The sequence below is a fragment of the Barbus barbus genome (genome assembly GCF_936440315.1).
Source record: "Barbus barbus genome assembly, chromosome: 13".
Classification (NCBI taxonomy): domain Eukaryota; kingdom Metazoa; phylum Chordata; class Actinopteri; order Cypriniformes; family Cyprinidae; genus Barbus; species Barbus barbus.
Genome location: NC_136741.1, coordinates 29187212 through 29208117, shown reverse-complemented (window position 1 = coordinate 29208117; position 20906 = coordinate 29187212). Strand labels below are relative to the sequence as shown.

Here is a 20906-nt window from a genome sequence, read left to right as displayed (position 1 = left end):
TTGATGCAATTATGATGCAATGTACACTGCTGTTCAAAAGTTTGGGGATGGATGCATTTATTTGATCAAAAATACAAACCAACTTAAATGTATACTAATATAATAACTGTTTTCTATTGTAATATATGTTAAAATGTAATTGACTCCTGTGATGCGCAGCTGAATCTTCAGCATTACTCCAGTCTTCAGTGTCACATGATCCTTCAGAAATCAGTATAATATGCTGATTTGCTGCTTAAGAAACATTTCTTATCAGTGTTTAAAACAGTTGCGCTGCTTCATATTTTTGTATAAACTGTGATAAATAGTTTTTTAGGATTTATTGATGAATAGAAAGTTCAAAAGAACAACGTTTATTTGAAATAGGAACATTTTGTAACAATATAAATGTCTTTACTGTTACTTTCAATCAATGTAATGCCTCCTTCCTGAACAAACATAAAAAAACGTACTAAGTCCATATTTGCTAAAGATATTCCTCAACGCCCTCTGTTTCTCAGATAAAGAAACGAATACATGCGAGACAATAGCCACAGCTCGCTATAGAAAAGGAACCACGTCCTGTTTCGACTACAGTGTTGTAGTAAGTACACATGCACATTTTCACTTGTTTATTCAAAGAAATATTCCGGAAATATTTGCAATTGAATATCTATGGATGGCATAATGAGCTCTGTAAACTCCGCCCACAAGGATAACATCAGTAATGCATAACCAAGACGTTTAGGTAGCAAATATTTTTCACTGAAGTATAATTAGACTTAGAATAAGTGCCTAATCAAATATGAGCTTCACAATTCTGTATTTAAACCCATCAGAACAATTGAAAGTGCATTAATAACCCAAAGCACACGTTTCTCTGTTTGTCTTCCAGGAGAACACATCAGATTGTGGGCGGGGTCACTCGTTCCGCCCCTCCCTCCTGACTTTACTCCTCCTACAGCTCCTCCTCCTGTGTGTTCTGGCCCGCCCCTCTGTTTAACTCCATCCTCCTGTCCTCCTCTCCCTCCTTCTCGTCTCCTTAATTCCGCATTTCTCATTTATCTCCCCGTTGCTCTAGTCATAGGTAATATAAAGGGACTTCCTCCTGCCCTTATACGGAAGCCCAGTCGTACTGCTTCATCCACTTAGCTTCACAGGTTGTTGCTTAGTGACCGTTGCAGAACTTTGTAGTCTCCTGCCAATCAAGAGCATTTGTGGGAGGAGCTTAAAGTGTCTTTACGAAAACAGGAAGCTGGCGATGTGAACACCGACGGCCATCTTGGACCAACGAAGAAATGGTGGAAAATGACATGGACTGTTCCCTCCTGCCCTCGCGGTCAAAAGGGGGTCGGGTTTCGTTTGACTCCACCTCTAAAGGGGAAAGCTCATCCTCATCATCCTCATCTTCATCCTGTAACCCGTGTCTCGAGGCTACAGGTCATTCTGACGCCGTCTAGCTTCTGGTAATAAGAAAATAACAGAATAAGAGCAGAACTTTAAGTGATTCTCAAAAAAATATAAATAACAACATGCGAGTATTAAAACATACCTCCATATATTAGGTTATTTAACGAGAAAGGGAAGACGATAGATGATATTTTTTGTTTATTTATGCACTATATCTACTTCTTGCCAAAATGAGACTTGTCGTGTGGTCTAATTTTTCTAGCCAAATTAGGAAGTAAGAAAACCACAGAAAAAGAAAGTAGAGAAATTAAAGAGGTATCGCACCATTCCTTCATCAGTCACAAGGGCTTCATAGATGTATTATTTCTATTTATATCATAACCCTGATCCGATTAGGTTAGGCTTTAGTTGTGTTTATTATTTTAATCACAAGGTAAACTATATTAATGCCTCAGTAATATAATATTTGCAGCTAATATGTAAAAGCATGTGTTCATTTTTAAAGGACTAGTTCACCTAAAATGACATTTTTGTGTGATTTATAATTCATTTATTTATTCTAAACCTATATGCTGTTTGTTTTTCACCAAATGAGAATTTTTTTAAGAATCAGGATAGTGACCGTGATTTCCAGCTCAAAAAAAAAAAAAAAAAAAGCATTCCATTAAAATCCCACAAAAGCAGTCTTTTCTAAAGTCATATGATAGTTTAGTGTACACACCTAAAGTTATTGTATGGCCTCAGAAGACTTGGAATATCGCATATAAATCATATGGACTACTTTTATTTCTCTTTTTTTTTGGAGCATGACAAACGAGGTCACTGTGAACTGTTATTGAATGGAACATATTTAGGTGAACTGTTCCTTTAAATAAGATGAGATGTGCTAATGAAGAGATTTTTTTATGGATTGAAATGCAGTTTGAGTGTTTTTAGCGATGATATCTGTTTGCAGTAATTCTGTGCTGTACAGTTTATCACAATCTCAGAATGTCAACCACATATTGCATCTGATCGCATCGCAACACATGCTGTTTGTTTGCGCCATTATTTGCACTGATGGATTGGTCTGTGAATAGTAATAGTAACCATGATCCTAGTCAATATGATCATTCATGTAGAAGAGAAATGTTATATTTTTCATATATACATAAGGGTCAAAACATACTCAATGCAAACATTTCTAGAAATGTAGGCGGGATTAAATGTTCAATAATGCCTCGATGCAATTCAGACATTTGCATCTGCTCGCATACTTGAGTATGTTTCAGGCCTCGATATCTGTCATGACCATTGTTGGGGTTACAAGTAACGCGAGTTACGTAAGCAGATTACTTTTTTCAAGTAACTAGTAAAGTAACACAAAAGTTACATAACGTAAGTCAAGTAATTAGTTACTTTTTTAGGGAGTAACACAATATTGTAACGCATTACTTTTAAAAGTAACTTTCCCCAACACTGGTCATGACATTATACCTTATGTTGAAATGTTAATAATGCGATGAAACTTAAGCAAAAACCCTTGTTCTGGGCCCTGCATCAACCGTCTATTAGCTGTGCCTTGATGCACTTTTATATTGGACAGCTTCAGTCAGTTTAGTGCAGTAAAAGTCTTTCATGGGCCTTAAAACTCACAGGTTGTGTTCAACATAGAATACTACTGCATACTATATTCTTCATGCTATAAATAAAATACTCATTAATATTCACTAATGAACATTTTTATGCTTTGTTCTGGTCACATGATTGCTTGATGACCAACTGCATTTTTCAAAATAGCCATTGCAATAAATGGAATTACAGTATTTACCATGTTTAGCCTCTGCCAATTAAGAAAAATGCTTATTTTACCAAAGTTTGTTTAAAAATGTCTGGTTAAATAATCAAGTCAAGAGTGAAATAGTTGAGATAATCACAGTTGATATTGCTCCCGGTCATTCATCCCATTGGAAATGGCAGGTCAAGTGCATTACATTGTGGGATAATGTATTCATTATTGCATGTATTGCAATGCGTATAATGACAAATGTAGTTGTTTATCAAGTAGTCTACACATCTGGAAAACCTACATACTGTGTGCAATGTGCAGAAGAAATAGTATGATTAGTTTGCTAGTATGCTATTCTGAACGCAGCCAGTGCCTCCAAACATCATCACCTGACTGATATAAGGGAATGCAATTTATTTTTTACATTTATTCAAGTATTATTGAGCCGCAGTGCTTGCCATAACCTTCAGTTTCATCCCTGCAATGTACACAAACTTGATAAGCACCTTCTGCATTTATTTTGTCAACAAACGGAGCTAAATCTGAACCTTTTGCACATTTGGCATCACCTTCAATGCTCCTTTAAAGCTCCCTGGCAAGACTTTTTCAAAACAGCCCATCATTTTTAGGATTGTCTTTGTAAGAGCTTCTCACGCATTCGATCCTAGTTGCTACTGAGGTTTGGTAAAGTAGGTGTAGGGTTTGAACTGACTGCTCTACATAACCTCAGTCCATCTCTGGCTTCACAACGGAGGCGGTTCCTTACATAAATATGGGAATGGCTTTACTGCTGTAGTTTATTTGTCCGGTAAATAGAGTGAGAGTTTATTTGAGGTTTGCTGATGGTTGAGGAAGTGAATCTGTGTTTGCCGTTATGTGAAAATAGATGATTTTTTGAAAGTTGTCAGTTGTTGGTGTTGAAGGAATGATCTGTGTCAAACGAATGTTACATATCTTTCTGTCTCGAGGCTAAATCTGTTAAAGCTTGCTTTAGTCGCCAGTGCAATTTTAAAAGACAGCACTTAACATGTTAAACATTCCCTCTATCCGTGTGTTTAAAGAGTTAGTTCACCTGAAATGTATTCCAAAACCTGTATGACATTCATTAAACAAATGTATGGAAAGGAAATCTCCATTTGTTTTATGAATGAAAGAAACTCATATGACATAATGGTGAGTAAATGAGAATTCATTTTGGGTGAACTATTGTTTATTGTTTCTGTCAGGATGTCATGTATTTTATACACTCCTTATTTGAGAGATGAAAATGCATGTGTGATGCTAGTGGACATGAATCTTACGTCACTCCGTTTGTTTGTCATCCACCTTCAGAACTAATTGGTTATAAAGAAAATGAAATATATATGTTAAGCTTCATTCTGTGGACTGTACATATCACTAATATTTGAACTTGAATGCAATCCTCATCCTGACAATATCACATAAGACTCCTGTTTATAACCCAGAATCCATCTACATTATGAATATATATTTTAGACACCATTGAGACATAGAAATGGAAAAACCCAATTTCTGAAATATAAGTGCAAGGTCATATGTGGTACTGTAAAAAGACAACAACAACAAAAAAACACGTTTTAAAAAGACTGTTTAAGCATCAGTATGATGTGCAGAGTTTAAGGCGATAGTTCACCCCAAAAAAAATTTTTTTTTTTTTTATCATTTACTCACCCTCAAGTTTTTCCAAACCCACTAATAGGCAAAATATAAGTGTTTTCATATAAACCATAAAAATATAGCAACCAGGGGCTTTCAGGCTCTTAAAAGGACATAAATGCTCAATAAAAATATCATAAAGCTTCTCCATATGTTTTGTGAACTATATTACAAATCACTGAGAAGAATTTAAGTTGTTCATTAAAAAAAGGTTTGTAATGACATGAGTGAGTAAATGATGACATAATCTTAATGTCTGGGTGAACTATCCCTCTAACTCACAACTTTAATGTTGAAACATGTTAAATGGCTAATGTGGACCTCTTTCTTTGCCTGATTATGGAAACAATCTGCAATTTTATTTCATATCAGGGCAAAGAACGCTTCAAAAAGTGGAAATATGCCTTGTTCTTTATTCTGGTGAGTTGTTTTAAAACTTTGCCACATTTTTTTTTTATTCTTGTATTTTATTTTTGGGGGAAAGTGTGTAATTGTCTTAAAACTGGAACACTGTCGATGTACAGGGGCACTGAACTGCCCGAATTCGGGAAACACATTTTGGCAAGACGCTGCGATTAAATGATCATGAATGTGTCGGTCTTGTCACAATTCCAAGTACACTGTGGAAAAGTCCTTGTTTTTAAGTGGTCTGAAAGATTTGCTTTTGCCAAAAAAAGAGAAAAAAATAGTATTCAAAAAGAGGAAGCAGCTTGCGCAAGGGGAAGGGCCTGATGTATAACCCGCCCACCGGGAGGAGTCATAGGCTCAGACCCTCCCCTAGCCCCTCCCCCTCCAAAGCAACATCATTGTAGGCGCGTTTCCATCAGCGAGACGTGTGTATGTGATTACGTAGTCTTTAGTCTGGTGCTCCGTGACAAATGTGTACAAAAATATATATTCAAAAAAAAAAAAAAAACGTACAAAGGAGAAACTGAATTTAACATGAGTGAGGTTTTAAAATGTATTAACGATTAAAAAAAAAAATAGAAACACAGTACTGCTGATAATACTCATGAGTTGAGGTCTGAAATCATGGTGAGCGTTTTTTCTTTTTCGTTCGTTTATTGGATTGTGTGTTGGGGGCTCAGTGCCTCGTCTCTGGGTCCATGTTGCTCCATTTTTTTGTACAGACAACAACAAAAAAAAGACAAGGGAAAATTTGTAAAATATTGTGTCTGTGACTCCTTGTAAAATATTTTCAAATTGTTTATTACAGAGAATCAGTTATTAAATAATGTTCATATTTTTCACTTCAGTGCATTGTGCAGTGGTTATTTTTCTGATGCAATCAACACATTATAGAGGCTCATTAGAGATGCATAAACACATAAATGTGATTTGAAGTCATTGGTCCCTATTTTAACTTGTAGCATCATAATACTGTATTATATTATAAAAACATTCTTAAAGTATATTTAATGATTAATTTTTAAGTTGCAGTTTCTATATATCTCTTTTGAAAGCAAAAAAGTACTATGATAAAGCTAATTAATAAAAATACACTATATTGTCAATGGTATAATGAGGCAGCATATTATCACAAAATCCATGAGAATATTGCATCCATTTCTGAATTAAAAAAGAAAATTCAAGATTAACTCTTATTTACTTTTATACATGATTTTTGTTACTGATTTTGAAAAATTATTCCTTGCACACAATTTGAAAAAATGGCTCTATTGGTAAGAAAAAACTATTTTTCACAGTCTAATCAATTCCCAAAGGATAAAATCAAGTCCCATCCTGTTATTTTCTCATTGACTATCCTCTTTCACTCAGAAGTACATAAACTGGGTTGCAAACAGCATTTCATGTAAACACAAATTAATGCAGAGATGCATAGAAAAAAGCTAGTGTTTTTGACACAATCAGATAAGTATGAAATTAAACATACTTCATATTGATCACTTATGTTATTAATGTTTAGATTAGTACACTTTTACACTATTAGGGTATTTAACATGATTACAACAACTGTAAGAAGTCCAGGACTGCCTTATGCCAGGTCTCTGGATCGTCAAGATAACAAGGATGCCCCGCCCCCTTCATTACCACCACTTTGTGATTGGGCAGATTCTTCAGATTGCTTAGCGACGCTTCCCCGAGCTGAGTGTCCTGGTCTCCATAAACTATAAGAGCTGGAGTCTGTAGAGGTACATAAGAATGAACATCACTCATTTTTAGCACATTTTATAACAGATAGATGGTTTTGTGTCTCACCTGTACGCTGCTGTACTGCTCTGCTGTGAACTTCTCTGTGCAGATGGGAGCTACAGGGATGTAGGCCTTGACCTGCTCGGGGTGCTGGAAGAGGAATGGCAGCGAGTACATGCCGCTGAGAGACGGGCTGATGATCACCACGGGGCCGGTCTGCAGAGCCTCACACACCTGTCTGAGGAACACACCTGGAGCCGGCTGACCCACTGGAGCCGGGGCCGGAGCAGCCTTAGACTGACCCAAACCTGAGGGAGCAACGGCACGGACACAAACGAGCCGGTTTAGGAGGAAATCTCTAGTGAAAGTTCTCATATTGTGCTAGTGGAAGTTACAAGCTTATGTATTGTGCCAAGTTTGCACTTAATACAATATATGGTAATGTTTACCAGTGTGTAATGTCTGAAATGGATCTATATGGTTGAAGAGATTTATTTTTTTTTATACCTTAATATATATTAAAGGCTGTGTCATCATATTATCAATTATTTATAATGGGTAAATATAATAAATATTCAATTATATATTATAACTTAATATACATTATAATCTAAATCTGTTATTCTACCATGTAAAATATTATTATTAATAATAAAATATTAATATGTTAAAAATAGTAATAAAAAGCACTACGGTATTACAAGTTTCGACATGGTAAATTTATAGTAATTTCTGCCAGAACACAGTATTTTTGTAATGGTTACTAAAACACATCTATATTGAAGTAAAGATTTGAACACGCTTTTTTTTTTTTTTTTTATTAAAATATATAGCATTTTATTTTACCTACAGATTTTAAATATAGTATTTCACAAATTAAAGGCTATAATATGTTCTCATCATTATTTATAACTAAATATAATATTACAAAAAATGAAGCTATATGTTCTATATCACATATTAACACTATAAAATATAATATTTTAATATATTAAATATACTTTTTAATGTAATTTTTTACTTTTTTTTTATAAATACATTTAATGCTTTAGAGCACTTTAAATTGTCCCCCTAACTTGTGCGACAGACTTGTGTATGGATTTACATATAATATATGGTCAATTTATATGGTAATGTTTACCAGTGTGTAATGTCTGAAATGGATCTATATGGTAGAAGAGATTTATATTTTTATACTTTAATATTATTATTTAATATTATGATATTATTAACAAGAACTGCTCTAGACCAAAGACTCTCTTCAATATTATTAATGCTACTCTCAACCCGTTGGTCTGTCTTGTTCCTGGGGTTTCTTCTCCTTCATGTGAAGAATTTATTATTATTATTTAATAGTAAGATTAGGGATCTCCGGTTGGGGATAACTTCCTCATCTTTTAATCCGTCAAACCTTTATTTCTACTACCTTTTTTAGTCAGTTTAAACTAGTCTCACTTTCAGATTTGCAATATTTTATTTTCACTTTCATTCATGAATGACTTTTGTAAAGCGTATGGCTGATTGGATATTTGAATGATTTTTAACTTTGCTGTTTGTTTGTTGTGTGTTTTTCTGTTTTTAATGACTTACTAGAAAGCACATTGGTCGACAGAAGTTGAAATTAATTGTGCTATATAAATAAATTGTCATAGTGTATGGATTGACTGGTTCTCGCCATGAATACAGCCACAGATGCTGGAATGATGTTAAGAAAACAATACTTTAGAGCACTCTAAAGTGTCCATATTAAAGAAATGTTATCTTTATTATTTATAATAGTTCAATGTAATTATAATGATATACCCTAATAGTCATAGTAACAACATAAACGAAAAATATGATACATTATAAAATTACCAAAAGTACCATGTTTTTTTGGGGCATCATACAAAAGAGACTGGCTAATAATATGTATGTAAAGTACGTAATTATGGTAATTATCCAGTGCTATAGCATAATATGAACTCTTGTGTTTCTGAAGCACACCTGGCAGGTCGATGGCTACAGCTCGGTAACCCGCGGCAGCTAAACTCTCCAGAGTCCCGATCCTCAGCCAGTTTTCCGACGAGAACCGGATCCCGTGCAGCAGCAGCACGCAGAGTCTGGCGGCACCGCTCGACGGAAGCGCCTGTCGGTAGAAGAGCGGCTGATCTCCGCAGAGCTCCACCAGAACTGAGCCTTCAGAAACCTCACCCGAAGACATGGTATACAGACGAGAACAACACACACGAGCAAAACACGTTCGCGTTGATTTCTGCTGAGATAAATAGAAAGTAGCTGAAGTTACAATACAAAGTATTCCACTAGTTAAAGTTGAATAATTCACCTATGAACCGGAGTTTGACATAGTAAGACACTTTCGTACCGGAGCGAGCTGCAGCAGAGGCTTGAGTCCCGGAAGTTTTTATCAGAGACACACTGACCTCTAGCGACAATTACAACTCTCCACAAAACACTGATTTCTCGTCACCTAACGTATTTTAACCAGTGTTTGTGCTATTAATGTATTATTGAATGATTGAATTGCAAGCAGCTTTTAAAATCATTATGCTGTTGCTGAATTTAAAAACAATATCTTGAAATTTCATGCATTAGCCTACAATTGTTTCGGATTTTTAATTATTTTAAAGGTTTTTAATTACGTAAGTTGCTTATATTTAGATTTCTCGTTTTTACACGTGTTTTAGCAGTGTTGGGGAAAGTTACTTTTAAAAGTAATGCGTTACAATATTGCGTTACTCCCTAAAAAGTAACTAATTACTTTACAAATGTAAAAGCCCTTTCACACCAAAAAGTGTAATGAATAAACCTCAGGATGAAGTAAATTCACATCTGTACAGTAGAACGCAGGAGAAGAAGGTTCAACACTCTTCAGCAATAAAAACCAATCAAGCACAATTGTTAGTTAATCTAAAGTCAAATTAGTATGGTTGAACTGGATCATCAAAGGTCAGCAGGAAAGACATTGGTTAATAAAATGAGATTAGATGCATTTGTGTTGTTTAACATATTGAATTATTGCAGGTTTGCGTCATATTCTGAGATTGCATTTCACTGTTTTAATTCATTTTGATGAATACTAAATCAGTTTTTTGTGAGTGAGATGAATTAATGCACATTCACATTTAGTCTAGAACTACAGTAACAGCATGTTCACAGTCAATAAATGGGGGAAAATTGATAAAAGCCATACTCTTGGAAAAATGATCGGAATTGAGGTATAGGATTTGTAAGGAAAATGACTTTTTTGATTTTGGTCGTGAAAGACTCGAAACAAATCAGATGAGTGATTTAATAACTCAATGTGAATTAGACTATTTAATGACTTACTCAAAAACAGTCAGTTGTAGTCTTTGACATAAATGGAGAAATCCATACCTATAGCCTACATATATTATCCTATTAACAATAGGATAATATTAAGTAGGCTAGTAGTAGGAGTATTTAATTAATTCAATATTAAAAGTAATTTATTATTACCACATTGTAAGTTATTAATGATAATATAGGCTTTATTATTGTCATTACTAGTTTATTTTTGGCATATGTTTGAGGTTAAGAGTTGTTTATTTTAGCCAGATTTATTGGGAAATGTCCTGTTCTATCAGGTCATCTAAGGAGTAAACACACACACACACACACACACCACCCCCTTCATCAATTCTTCCAAAAGAATCAAAGTCCTCAGATGAGCTCTGCTGTTGGAGTAAAGCAGCTCTTATACCATGATTCCACTCTTCTTTCTCACAGTTCTGCTGCTCTGGCCTGACACAGTTCATGGTAAGATCAGTACTCTAATAATGAATGAGTTCTTTTGATACTTGAAATGTTGTGTTTTAAGGTGAATTGTTTTTAGAAAGTCTAATTGATTAACAAACATGTGACTCCATTCTGCTCAAACACCATAATTCTGTAATAAAACTATGCTTAGTATTATCCACTACTGTCATAAAACTAAATTTCTGACAGAATATGAAAGTTCCCTAATATTTAAGATCTTATAATAATTACTATTTTACAACTACAGTGATATTTTGGCTGAAACTATGGTTACAATGGTATGTTTTAAAGAACAGACTAGTCAGAGCTAGCCTATATAAAGAAAGTTCACAATAAAAATGAGCTAGAGAGATTTATTGCAGCAGTTTTCTTGATATTTGAGTAACTCTTACAAACATTGCATGTGGAAAACATGCAATTACAATATCAGTTGCTATTGGACTCTCACTGTATTCTTATCACATTTTATGTTATTAATAGCCCTTTTCATCATGCGTACAGGCACATATTCATAGATGTTTAATGAATTTAAACAGAAGCATGTGTGTACAGGTGTGGACTGGTTTCTGTGTACAGTGTAGTTATTTGGGCATCACTTCATGATCATGCCATGCCACTGGGAATATTGTGGAACAGATGTAGTTTACAGATCCAAAGGTCATGTGTGTTTAAGCCCCTCTAAGGACACACACACACACAGAGAGAGAGAGAGAGAGAGAAGGAGCATTACAACATTTAAACCGGCACAAAAAGTTTGCTATTCACTAACAACATGCCAAAAAAAGGTAATTTTTTATTTTATTTAAAAAAATTTTGACATGCTACCATGCATGTTATTGTTTTCATCTAATAACTTCTGTCACAAAAAAAATCCTGTCATTTCGTTTTGGTTTTGGGTGTTTCAACTTGATTTTCTTTATTACTAAATAATTCCAAAGTGGTCAAATGACTAGTGCATCTTTCTGGTGTGTGTTTTCACAGCATTTCGCAGCGCATTGAATGATTTCCAGCGATCTGAGGGGAGAGAGCTGGTCCTGAAATCCTGGAACATCAACCGTCTGACTGAACTTCCAGGAATCACTTTGGAGGATTGTGCTAAACGCTGCACAGAGAGTCCAGAATGCAGGTCTCATATATCCCCACTTCCCTGTCCCAGCATGTACTGCATGAATCAGTTTTACACTCAAAACATAATTCTCTTTGCGGTTGAATGATTAAAAGTCATATTTCTAAATTGCCTTTTTGACAGTTTAATTTGTTTAGTATTTATTTCCTTATTTTGTCCGTAAGAGGTATATTTTAGCATACTTATTACAGAAATATATACTTTTAAACAATATAGTAAAGTGCAAACTAAATTTAAAAAAAATCAGACACTTAAATGCATGTTATTTATTATTAAATTTAAATATATTGTTTATTTTAATATTTGGTAAGAGTTTATTTTAAGGACCAATTCTCCCTAACCAGCATGCATATTACTAGCATATTGGCTGTTTATTATGCAATGTTGATTATTATTATTATGCAAGCCAAAAGAGAGAATGGCTTATTATTATTAGTAAATCTTAAGCACATATTAATGCATTATTCTGCATGAGCATATTTTGTATCCCTTAATCCTACCCCATACATAAACCTAACTGCCTTACTAACTATTAATAAGCTGCAAATTAGGAGTTTATTGAGGCAAAAGTTGTCACTAATAGTTAGTTAATAGTGAGAATTGAACCTTAAAAATAAATAAACATTTATTTTGCATGCAATTAGTTAAACTTAGCTTTAATACATCTTTCTTTGTAATTCTGTCATTACTGCTATTGTCTTTTGTACATTTAAAATATGTTAACTTTAAATCTAATAACACACTACAGTAAAATTACAATCAAGTACTTTACATGTGCTTAAAATGTTTGTCAACACATTAAAATAAGTGTACTTAAAGCATGACAAAGTCTATTAAAACATAATGATTTAAAATTAATTTCAAAAATTCACTTTTTAAAAAGTGCATTAAGAAACAGTCATGAAATTGTCTGCCTTTAAGCACACTTAAATGGCCTTTTATTTCATTAATATTATTATCTAGAAATGCAAAAGTAAAATATACTTTAAAATATATGTATTTTAAGATTTACAGCACACTACAAGTGCACATTGCATGCACTTATATGTTTCTTTTTCACAAGGGAACACGATATGTATTTCTGATGTATTTTTGAACTTTCCAGAGCTTTTAATTATGAGTTTCGTCCATCTTTGGTGTGTAAACATCTGCCCTGGGTGGGCGACGGAGATAATGCAGACGTCAAGAGAAACGTGAACTGTGACCTTTACGAGATGAAAGGTGGCAAATTGATTCTCAAAATGTTTTTCAGTAGATTTTGAAAGTATTCGTTTGGAAGATTATAAGATGTAATATGTCATCAGCCATTAAAAACTCATATCGCTTAACCACCACTTATATAAGTGCCTCTGTAGTCACATGTTCATAATGTTCTCTTGTACTCAGTCTATGTAAGGAAGTGCATTGTGGGTAAAGGAGAAGACTATCGAGGGAAAGTGTCGACGACTAAGAGTGAACGAACATGTCAACAGTGGTGGTCCAAATTCCCTCATGATCACAGGTTTGAGAACAGACATGACATATACTGTAGTATGTTGCACAAACCTCATGTAAAATATTTATATGCAAAATATGTTTTTTTAATTATCATTTAACTTTAAAATAGCAGTGCTTACTAAATTTTTTGCAATAGCCTGTAAAGGCATTTGGACACTTTTAAAACTGTCTGAATGTCAGTGCATTTGACACAAAATATCATATCAAGTTACATTTGCAAACACATTTTTGTTTGTTTGTTGAAAGATTACAAAAAAAAATATCCTTTGAAACAGCATGCACTGATAAATCATGCACAAAAAAATCAAGACTATGTATTAAGAAAGTAAACTGGGTCAGTTTCATATTGTCCAAATGCACTGTAGATGATTAACAAAAACAAATATATTAGCAGTTTTTGTCAAACATGATGTGATTGCATTCAACATACCATTAAAATGTTTGGAATTGGTAAGATGTTTTTGAAGGAAGTCTCTTATACTCACCCAGGCTGCGCTGATTTGATATCTGATTTGAGAAATATCAGTAATATTGTGAAATATTATTAAAATTAAAAATGTTCAATTTATTTCTGAGATCAAAGCTGAATTTTCAGCATCATTACTCCAGTCTTCAGTGTCACATGATCCTTCAGAAATCAGTATAATATACTGATTTGCTTCTCAAGAAACATTTCTTATTATTATTATCAATGTTAAAAACAGTTTCATATTTTTGTGGAAACCAATACATTTTTTTCAGGATTCTTTGATGAATAGAAAGTTCATATATTTTAAATTGTAATGGCTGAATGTACAACTGCGATATTAGAATGATGTGACCACTGTTTGGAATAGATGGACTCCGTCTGCTACTAATGGCCTGGAGCTGAACTATTGTCGTAATCCGGACGGTGACCGCATCGGACCCTGGTGTTACACCACTGACCCTGAACGCAGATATGAGAGCTGCGACATTCCCCAGTGCAAAAACGGTACGGCCAGTTACATGTTTGCACTGCAGTGGTTTTACTTTCACAGTCATAAGAGGTTTGTTCTGAGCAGATGTTTGTGTGTTTCTCCATTAGAGGTGTGCATCACTTGTAATGGAGAAGACTACAGAGGTCAGGTGGATCACACAGTGAGCGGGAAAGAGTGTCAGAGATGGGACCAACAGTATCCGCATCAACACATCTACCAGCCAGAGAAGTAAATATCACATAACCATGTACCAAAGCTCTGAAATCAGAATATAACTGCAGTGGAAGTCAATATATCAGCGTTTCTGTATCTGTGCTCAAATACTGCAGGAGCTTTTCTGAGGCAGTATGGCAATGAATTTTAATCATGTGGTGTTTGCAGCTGCTGATATAATAATGTAAAATAACTTCATATCTGATGTTTGTGCAACCAGGTATCCTGATAAAAGTTTGGATGATAATTATTGCCGTAACCCGGATGCGTCTCCGGTGCCCTGGTGCTACACCACTGACACGACAGTGGAGAGAGAGAGCTGTGATATACGCAAGTGCCGTGAGTATTTCTGCTCTTTACAAGGATATGTAAAGTACGATTGGACAGCAGATTACTGCATCTGTCGAATATACAGCCATATTTACAACTAGTTATAACTCCACATTTACCCTGTGATAAGAATGATCAATCAATGAGATATCTTTAGAATCTGGAAAGTTTCTCCTACATGAATTTCTTCAATTTCTTTTTTTTTTTTTTCTCTCCCCTATAGAGTCTCCCAAGCGCCGTTTTCGCTCCGGCTACACCACTAATTGTTTCCGGGGTCGTGGAGAGGATTACAGGGGCAAAGTCAACGAAACAACCTCTGGAATCCCCTGTCAGCGCTGGGACGCCCAGAAACCCCACGAACACCCTTTTTTCCCAAAAACCTACGAGTGCAAGTGAGTTAAAGGAATAGATTGCACAATTTTAATTAGCTGGAATTTTTTACTCACTCAGGCCATCCAAGATGTAGATGAGTTTGTTTGTTGCATTGTATCACTTGCTCATAAAAGGATCCTCTGCAGTGAATGGGTGCCGTCAGAATGAGTGTCCAAAAAGCTGATAAAACCATCACAATAATCTACACCACTCCAGTCCATCAGTTAGGAAGTGTTATTACGGATTATAGACTCATATTTTGGCCAGAAGCAACAGTTTAAACACCTTGATGCATTTGTTGCTTACAAACACGCAGCTTTTTGCATCGCAAGATGTTAATTGATGTACAAGAGTGGTGTGGTGTTGTGATGTTTTTATCAGCTGTTTGGACTCTCATTCTGACGGCACCCATTCACTGCAAAGGATCCATTGTTGACCAAGTGATGTAATGCTACATTTCTCCAAATCTGTTCTGATAAAGAAACAAACTTCATCTGAACTGTATAAATGGGTTGATTGTGACTCTTTGTCCTTCTCTGTCTTTCATCTTTCCACCTTTAGGGGTCTGGAGGAGAACTACTGCCGTAACCCGGACGGCTCCGAGGCGCCCTGGTGTTTCACGTCTCTGTCTGAGATGAGGACGGCTCTCTGCCTGCAGATTAAACGCTGCGCTGATGACATTGAGGCTGAAGGTACAGTTGGCGCCTGCTAGTGATTAAAAACATCAACTACTGTTTCATTTTTAAAGACATTTTGACTGTGCTTTGTTTTTATGGGAAGAAAAAATCAATGTACACTTTGTGTCTTAATATGCCTATTGTATATACACTACCTTTAAAAAATTGTGGTCAATTATCTATTTTAAAGGAATTAATACTTTTAATAATAACATTTATAATGTTACAGAGCATTTCAAATAAATGCTGTTCTTTTGAACTTTCCATTAATCAAGGAATACTGAAGAAAAAGTATTACCGTTACCAAAAAATAAATGAAGCAGCAAAACTGTTTTCAACACTGATAATAATCAGACATGCATCTTGAGCAGCATATTACAAAATTTTCTGAAGGATCATGTAACACTGATGACTGGAGTAATGGTGCTGAAAATTCAGCTTTGCATCACAGGAATAAATTACATTTTAAAATATAGTCATTTTAAATTGTAATAATATTCACAAAATTGCCATTTTTACTGTGTTTTTGATCAAATAAATGCAGCCTTGGTGAGCAGAAGAGACTTCTTTCAAAAGCATAAAAAAATCATACTGACCCTGAAATTTTGAATGGTGGTTTAAATAACCAGGTTTTCTTCTCCTTAAACTAGATTGCTATAATGAAATCGGCAAAAACTATCGGGGTGTTGTCCGCAAGACGCGTAAAGGTATTCTCTGCCAGAAATGGAGCGTCAATACACCTCACAAAACCAAGTAAGAATAAAATCCCATTCTTTTTGTCTCATTTAAAGTTGGTCTAAAGTATAAATCTAAAGTATGAATAAAAGGTAATTTATGCACATCTATTTGCAGGATAAACCCCAAAACACACCCAGAGGCCAACCTGACCGACAACTACTGCAGGAACCCTGACGGAGACCATCACGGGCCCTGGTGCTACACCTCTGACCCCAAGACGGAGTTCGACTACTGTGCCATCAAGCAGTGTGGTGAAGCAGCAATGTCTATAGACGTATAGAATATAGAATTGTATTATTTAATAATATAACATTTATTATAAACTATTAATGGTAATATATTCAAAATAAAAATTATTATGAATGATTTAAACTATATTTTTTATACTTTGTGTGATAATAGCTGGAGAGAAAGTGCCAATCATCGGGCCAACAAGTAAGTCAAAAACAATATACAGTGAACAGTACAGACTCTGATGTGTACAATTGAGCTCCTAACTTGCCCTCCACTGTGTGTAAAAAGCGGAGGTTGTGTTTAACGAGTGTGGGAAGCGGGACGACCGGACTGTAAAGAGCAGGTTAAGAATAGTGGGCGGCACACCTGGAAACTCTCCCTGGACCGTCAGCCTTCGAGACCGGTTAGTCGTACTATAATCCGTCCCAAATGATGTCACTTTATGGAAGTAAAATTGATTTGCAAGCAGTGTTTCTTATTGACAAATATATTTGTGGCCACTGCATGTCTTCTCAGGAAAGGAAATCACTTCTGTGGAGGTTCTCTGGTCAATTCCAAATGGGTGATCAGCACTAAACAATGCTTCTCATCCTGGTAACCCAAACTTCTTCAGTGATTAATGTTCAGAGTTGGACAGTAATTATTAAATATGCACATGTTTGTTGGTGATTGTGTGCAGTTATGTGGACCTCATGGGATACAGTGCTATGATGGGCACCTTGTTCCGTGATCCAAAGGAAGGCGAACCGGACAGACAAACCATTCCTCTCACCAAGATCGTCTGTGGTCCTTCTGAATCCCACCTGGTCATGCTTCAGCTAGAAACGTACTTCATAGCACACACAAGCACAGCCATTTACAACATGCTTTGGTACACTCTTAAAAATAAAGAAAGAGGATTTCAATGCCATAGAAGATGATCCACGAAAACCTTTTAGTCAACAGATATTAAATGAACCATTTTTTTCATAGAATGAAGAACATTTTTAAAAATCTAAAGAACCTTTTTGCACTATAAAGAACCTTGGAAAGGTTTCTTCTTGGAACAATCAATGCCAATAAACAACCTTTATTTTATGAGTGTGCAACATTTTTTGGAATGCTATTCTTTAAAGTGTCTTGACTCCAAATTGGCCTCTAATAAACACATATCTGGCTCTTCTCCTGCAGTCCTGCTCAGTTTAATGATCGCGTGTCTCAAATATGTCTGCCTCCTGAGCGCTACATCGTTCCAGACGGAACCATCTGTGAAATCGCTGGTTGGGGAGAAACAAAAGGTGATACTCCAGTCTGTTTTATCTATAATACCTCCTATTATACACTATTGTTCAAAAGTTTGGGTTCCAAATTATTTTAAATTTTTAAAGAAATTAACGCGGTTTTTTTCCTCAAGGATGCATTAAATTGATCAAAAGTGACAAAGACATTTATAATGTCACAACAGATTTTGTGTCTTGAGCGGCAAATCAGCATATTTTGATTTCTGAAGGATCATGTGACACTGAAGACTGGAGTAATGATGCTGAAAATTCAGTTTTTGATCACTGTTTACAATATATTCAAATACAAAACCTTTTTAAAATTGTATTTCACAATATTAATGTGTTTTTGATCAGTCTCTGTGAGCATAAGAGCCTTGTTATTTGAGTTTCCAAGTTGGAAACGCATCTTGTCGCACTTCTCTTAGTAGGAAGCTGGAAATTCTGCCTTTCCACATTGAATATAACACATTTTTACCATCCATCATATATAACTGGATGTGATTTTTTCTTTTTTTTTTGTCAAGCAGTGTCTGGTTAGATGTAAAAGTTGAATGCTAAAAAAAAACTCTGCAGTAACATTCAATAATTCCCTCTTTGTGCATTTTTTCAGTTCTCCAACCATCCATTATTTTGTCCTCTTTCTCTTCCCCTCACTGATCCTCTCTGCTTCTCTCTCTCAGGAAAGGGGGATGAGACTGTACTGAATGTGGCTCAGATGCCTGTACTGAGCAATAAAGACTGTAACCCATATTTCAAGGGCCGTGTTCGTGAGAATGAGATGTGCACCATGCCCTTCGTGGCTGGAGTTGGCGCCTGTGAGGTAGATGTGTGAACTGTTTTTTGTTCTCCGCTTTTACATTTTAACACCATATATGTTAAGAATCACTATTAAAAGTATTGCCATGGATAATACTTTGAAAACAGATAAGAGTTTGTGACTGGTGATACTGGTGATTCTGTATACATGTGTGCTGGCCACTGTTTTTCTGTATGTTCTGACATATAAAAGCAATACTAAATTCAAATAATAAAATGCAAGTAACTTTTTAATAAATCAAAGTTAGTACATAAAATTTTAAAAAGAAGGAATCCCATTTAAATTGTTAAACATAGATTGAATCTTTTAATTTGTATAATAAATACTTTTGGTTGTATTCATCCATTTTTTAGTTGGAAATTTGATATATTTTTAGGATTTTTGTATGATAAACAATTATGGTTGGTTTCTCTGTCTTTTGTTGGAAAATTAATTTAATTCATAAATTAAGCATTCATCCATCTTGTGGTAGAAAATTAGATTTAATCCTTTAATTTTGGGTTTGAGTTTTTTATGATAAACAATTTTGGTTGGTGTGCAAAATCTGGCTTTTCAAGTAAAACTAGATAATCACTGATCTAGACATTTCTTAGCTTGCAAAAAGCTTGCAAAATGTGTATGAAGCTTTTAGAGCGTCAAATATTTCCTTTCTATGCATTTGTGTGGCTACGCGAGTTTAAAGTTCTGTTTTTGCAATAGATGTAAGTGGGGATTGTGAAATGAGTAAGACGTGCTGGGTGCAGGTGCGCTGTAACGTTCTTCTTGTTTGCTCTTCCAGAGAGACTATGGCGGCCCTCTGGCCTGTCAGAACAGTGACTGTTGGGTTCTGGAGGGAGTCATCATACCAATGCGCCGCTGCGGACACGCCGGCCAGCCAAACATCTTCATCCGTTTGTCTTTTTATGTAGATTGGATCAAGAAGGTCATGGAGATGACCTGATGACAGAAAAATGTACATCCACATGAGCACGTCTTTTAGCAGACATTTCATACTGCTCAATCTTCTATAAGCTAAAATATAAATATATTAAGTAGTTGAAATGTAATATACATAAAAATACTGTGTTTTATAAGATTATGTATGCTTTTTTGTATCATTCTGAATTTGGGGTTTAATTTACATAAAATGTATGATTGCATTTGTGAAATATATACAGGTGCACATATATTTACACTAAACCTTACATGGCATTTATAAGAAACCTTACCTTCATTACTGCAGCAAAAGGGGGTCACACCTTGAAAGCAAACTTTCACTGGATCATTTTCTCAATAAATAAATGACAAAGAAAATATTTTTCTCTCACTTGTTTGATTCGGTTCTCTTTGTCAACTTTCAGGACTTTTATGAAAATCTGATGATGTTTTGGTTCATATTAATGCAGAAATACAGAAGATTCTAAAGGGTTCACAAACTTTCAAGCAGCACTATATATATATATATATATATATATATATATATTGCGTGGGCATAGTATCATGGTAATATAATGGTTTTTTGGACATGAACCATGGTATTCTTGGACATAGCATATAAATATATCTACTTGATTTGAATTACCATGATATATCAAAACCACTATATAGCCTACATCACTGAAGTTGCTACTTCATAGTAATACTATGGTACTTTTGGGTACTTTTGCTATTGATTTCTCATTATTCTGCCACTGACTAATTTTGTTTTCTTGAAATACTTATTTAGGATAAGAGAAAAATCCCTGATTACTCATTCCTTGACGTTTTTACTAATATGTATCATGTCACTGAGGCAGCAGACATAATAATACCCTAGTAAAATGCCCCTCATTTATGTGATTGCTAACGGGTCGTGTTGTCTGCTATACTTTATGCATATATTACCTACAACTTATGTAATGATCAGTTCAGTGGTACTACTATGATCTTGTGGT

At 35.0% G+C, this 20906-nt stretch overlaps 3 protein-coding genes across 5 annotated transcripts in view; 2 read left to right on the top strand and 1 right to left on the bottom strand.

Moving 5' to 3' along the window:
* LOC306879692 (voltage-dependent calcium channel subunit alpha-2/delta-2-like) overlaps positions 1-2026 on the top strand; it is a 215212-nt gene extending 213186 nt beyond the window's left edge. Inside the window, exons 37-38 of the mRNA XM_079432836.1 lie at positions 501-583; positions 875-2026. Coding sequence (XP_079288962.1) covers positions 501-583; positions 875-982 — 191 coding nt within the window. The 3' untranslated portion in view covers positions 983-2026. The remainder of the gene's footprint in view (positions 1-500; positions 584-874) is intronic.
* Positions 334-9408, bottom strand: LOC306879250 (putative protein-lysine deacylase ABHD14B). Of its 3 annotated transcripts, XM_079432040.1 has the most exons (5): positions 9354-9405; positions 8975-9242; positions 7055-7296; positions 6887-6979; positions 334-1442 (listed from the first exon to the last, which is right to left on the bottom strand). In XM_079432040.1, exons 2-5 carry the CDS (start codon positions 9189-9191, stop codon positions 1389-1391), a joined length of 606 nt encoding a protein of 201 aa, XP_079288166.1. In that variant the 5' UTR covers positions 9192-9242; positions 9354-9405; the 3' UTR covers positions 334-1388. The 3 variants fall into 3 exon arrangements, with proteins under 3 accessions (XP_079288166.1, XP_079288164.1, XP_079288165.1); XM_079432038.1 differs by lacking the exon at positions 334-1442 and having other exon boundaries at positions 5679-6979; positions 9354-9408; XM_079432039.1 differs by lacking the exon at positions 334-1442 and having other exon boundaries at positions 5889-6979; positions 9315-9384.
* Positions 9409-10657: 1249 nt separating this feature from the next.
* LOC306879249 (hepatocyte growth factor-like protein) lies at positions 10658-20299 on the top strand. Its single transcript, XM_079432037.1, has 18 exons — positions 10658-10768; positions 11750-11894; positions 13000-13115; positions 13281-13395; positions 14228-14364; positions 14458-14578; positions 14784-14902; positions 15117-15285; positions 15827-15957; positions 16593-16695; positions 16795-16931; positions 17083-17115; positions 17203-17317; positions 17431-17508; positions 17594-17740; positions 18085-18191; positions 18857-18996; positions 19772-20299. The coding sequence occupies exons 1-18, from the start codon at positions 10714-10716 to the stop codon at positions 19931-19933; spliced, it is 2130 nt and encodes a 709-aa protein (XP_079288163.1). The 5' UTR covers positions 10658-10713; the 3' UTR covers positions 19934-20299.
* The last annotated feature ends 607 nt before the right edge of the window (positions 20300-20906 follow it).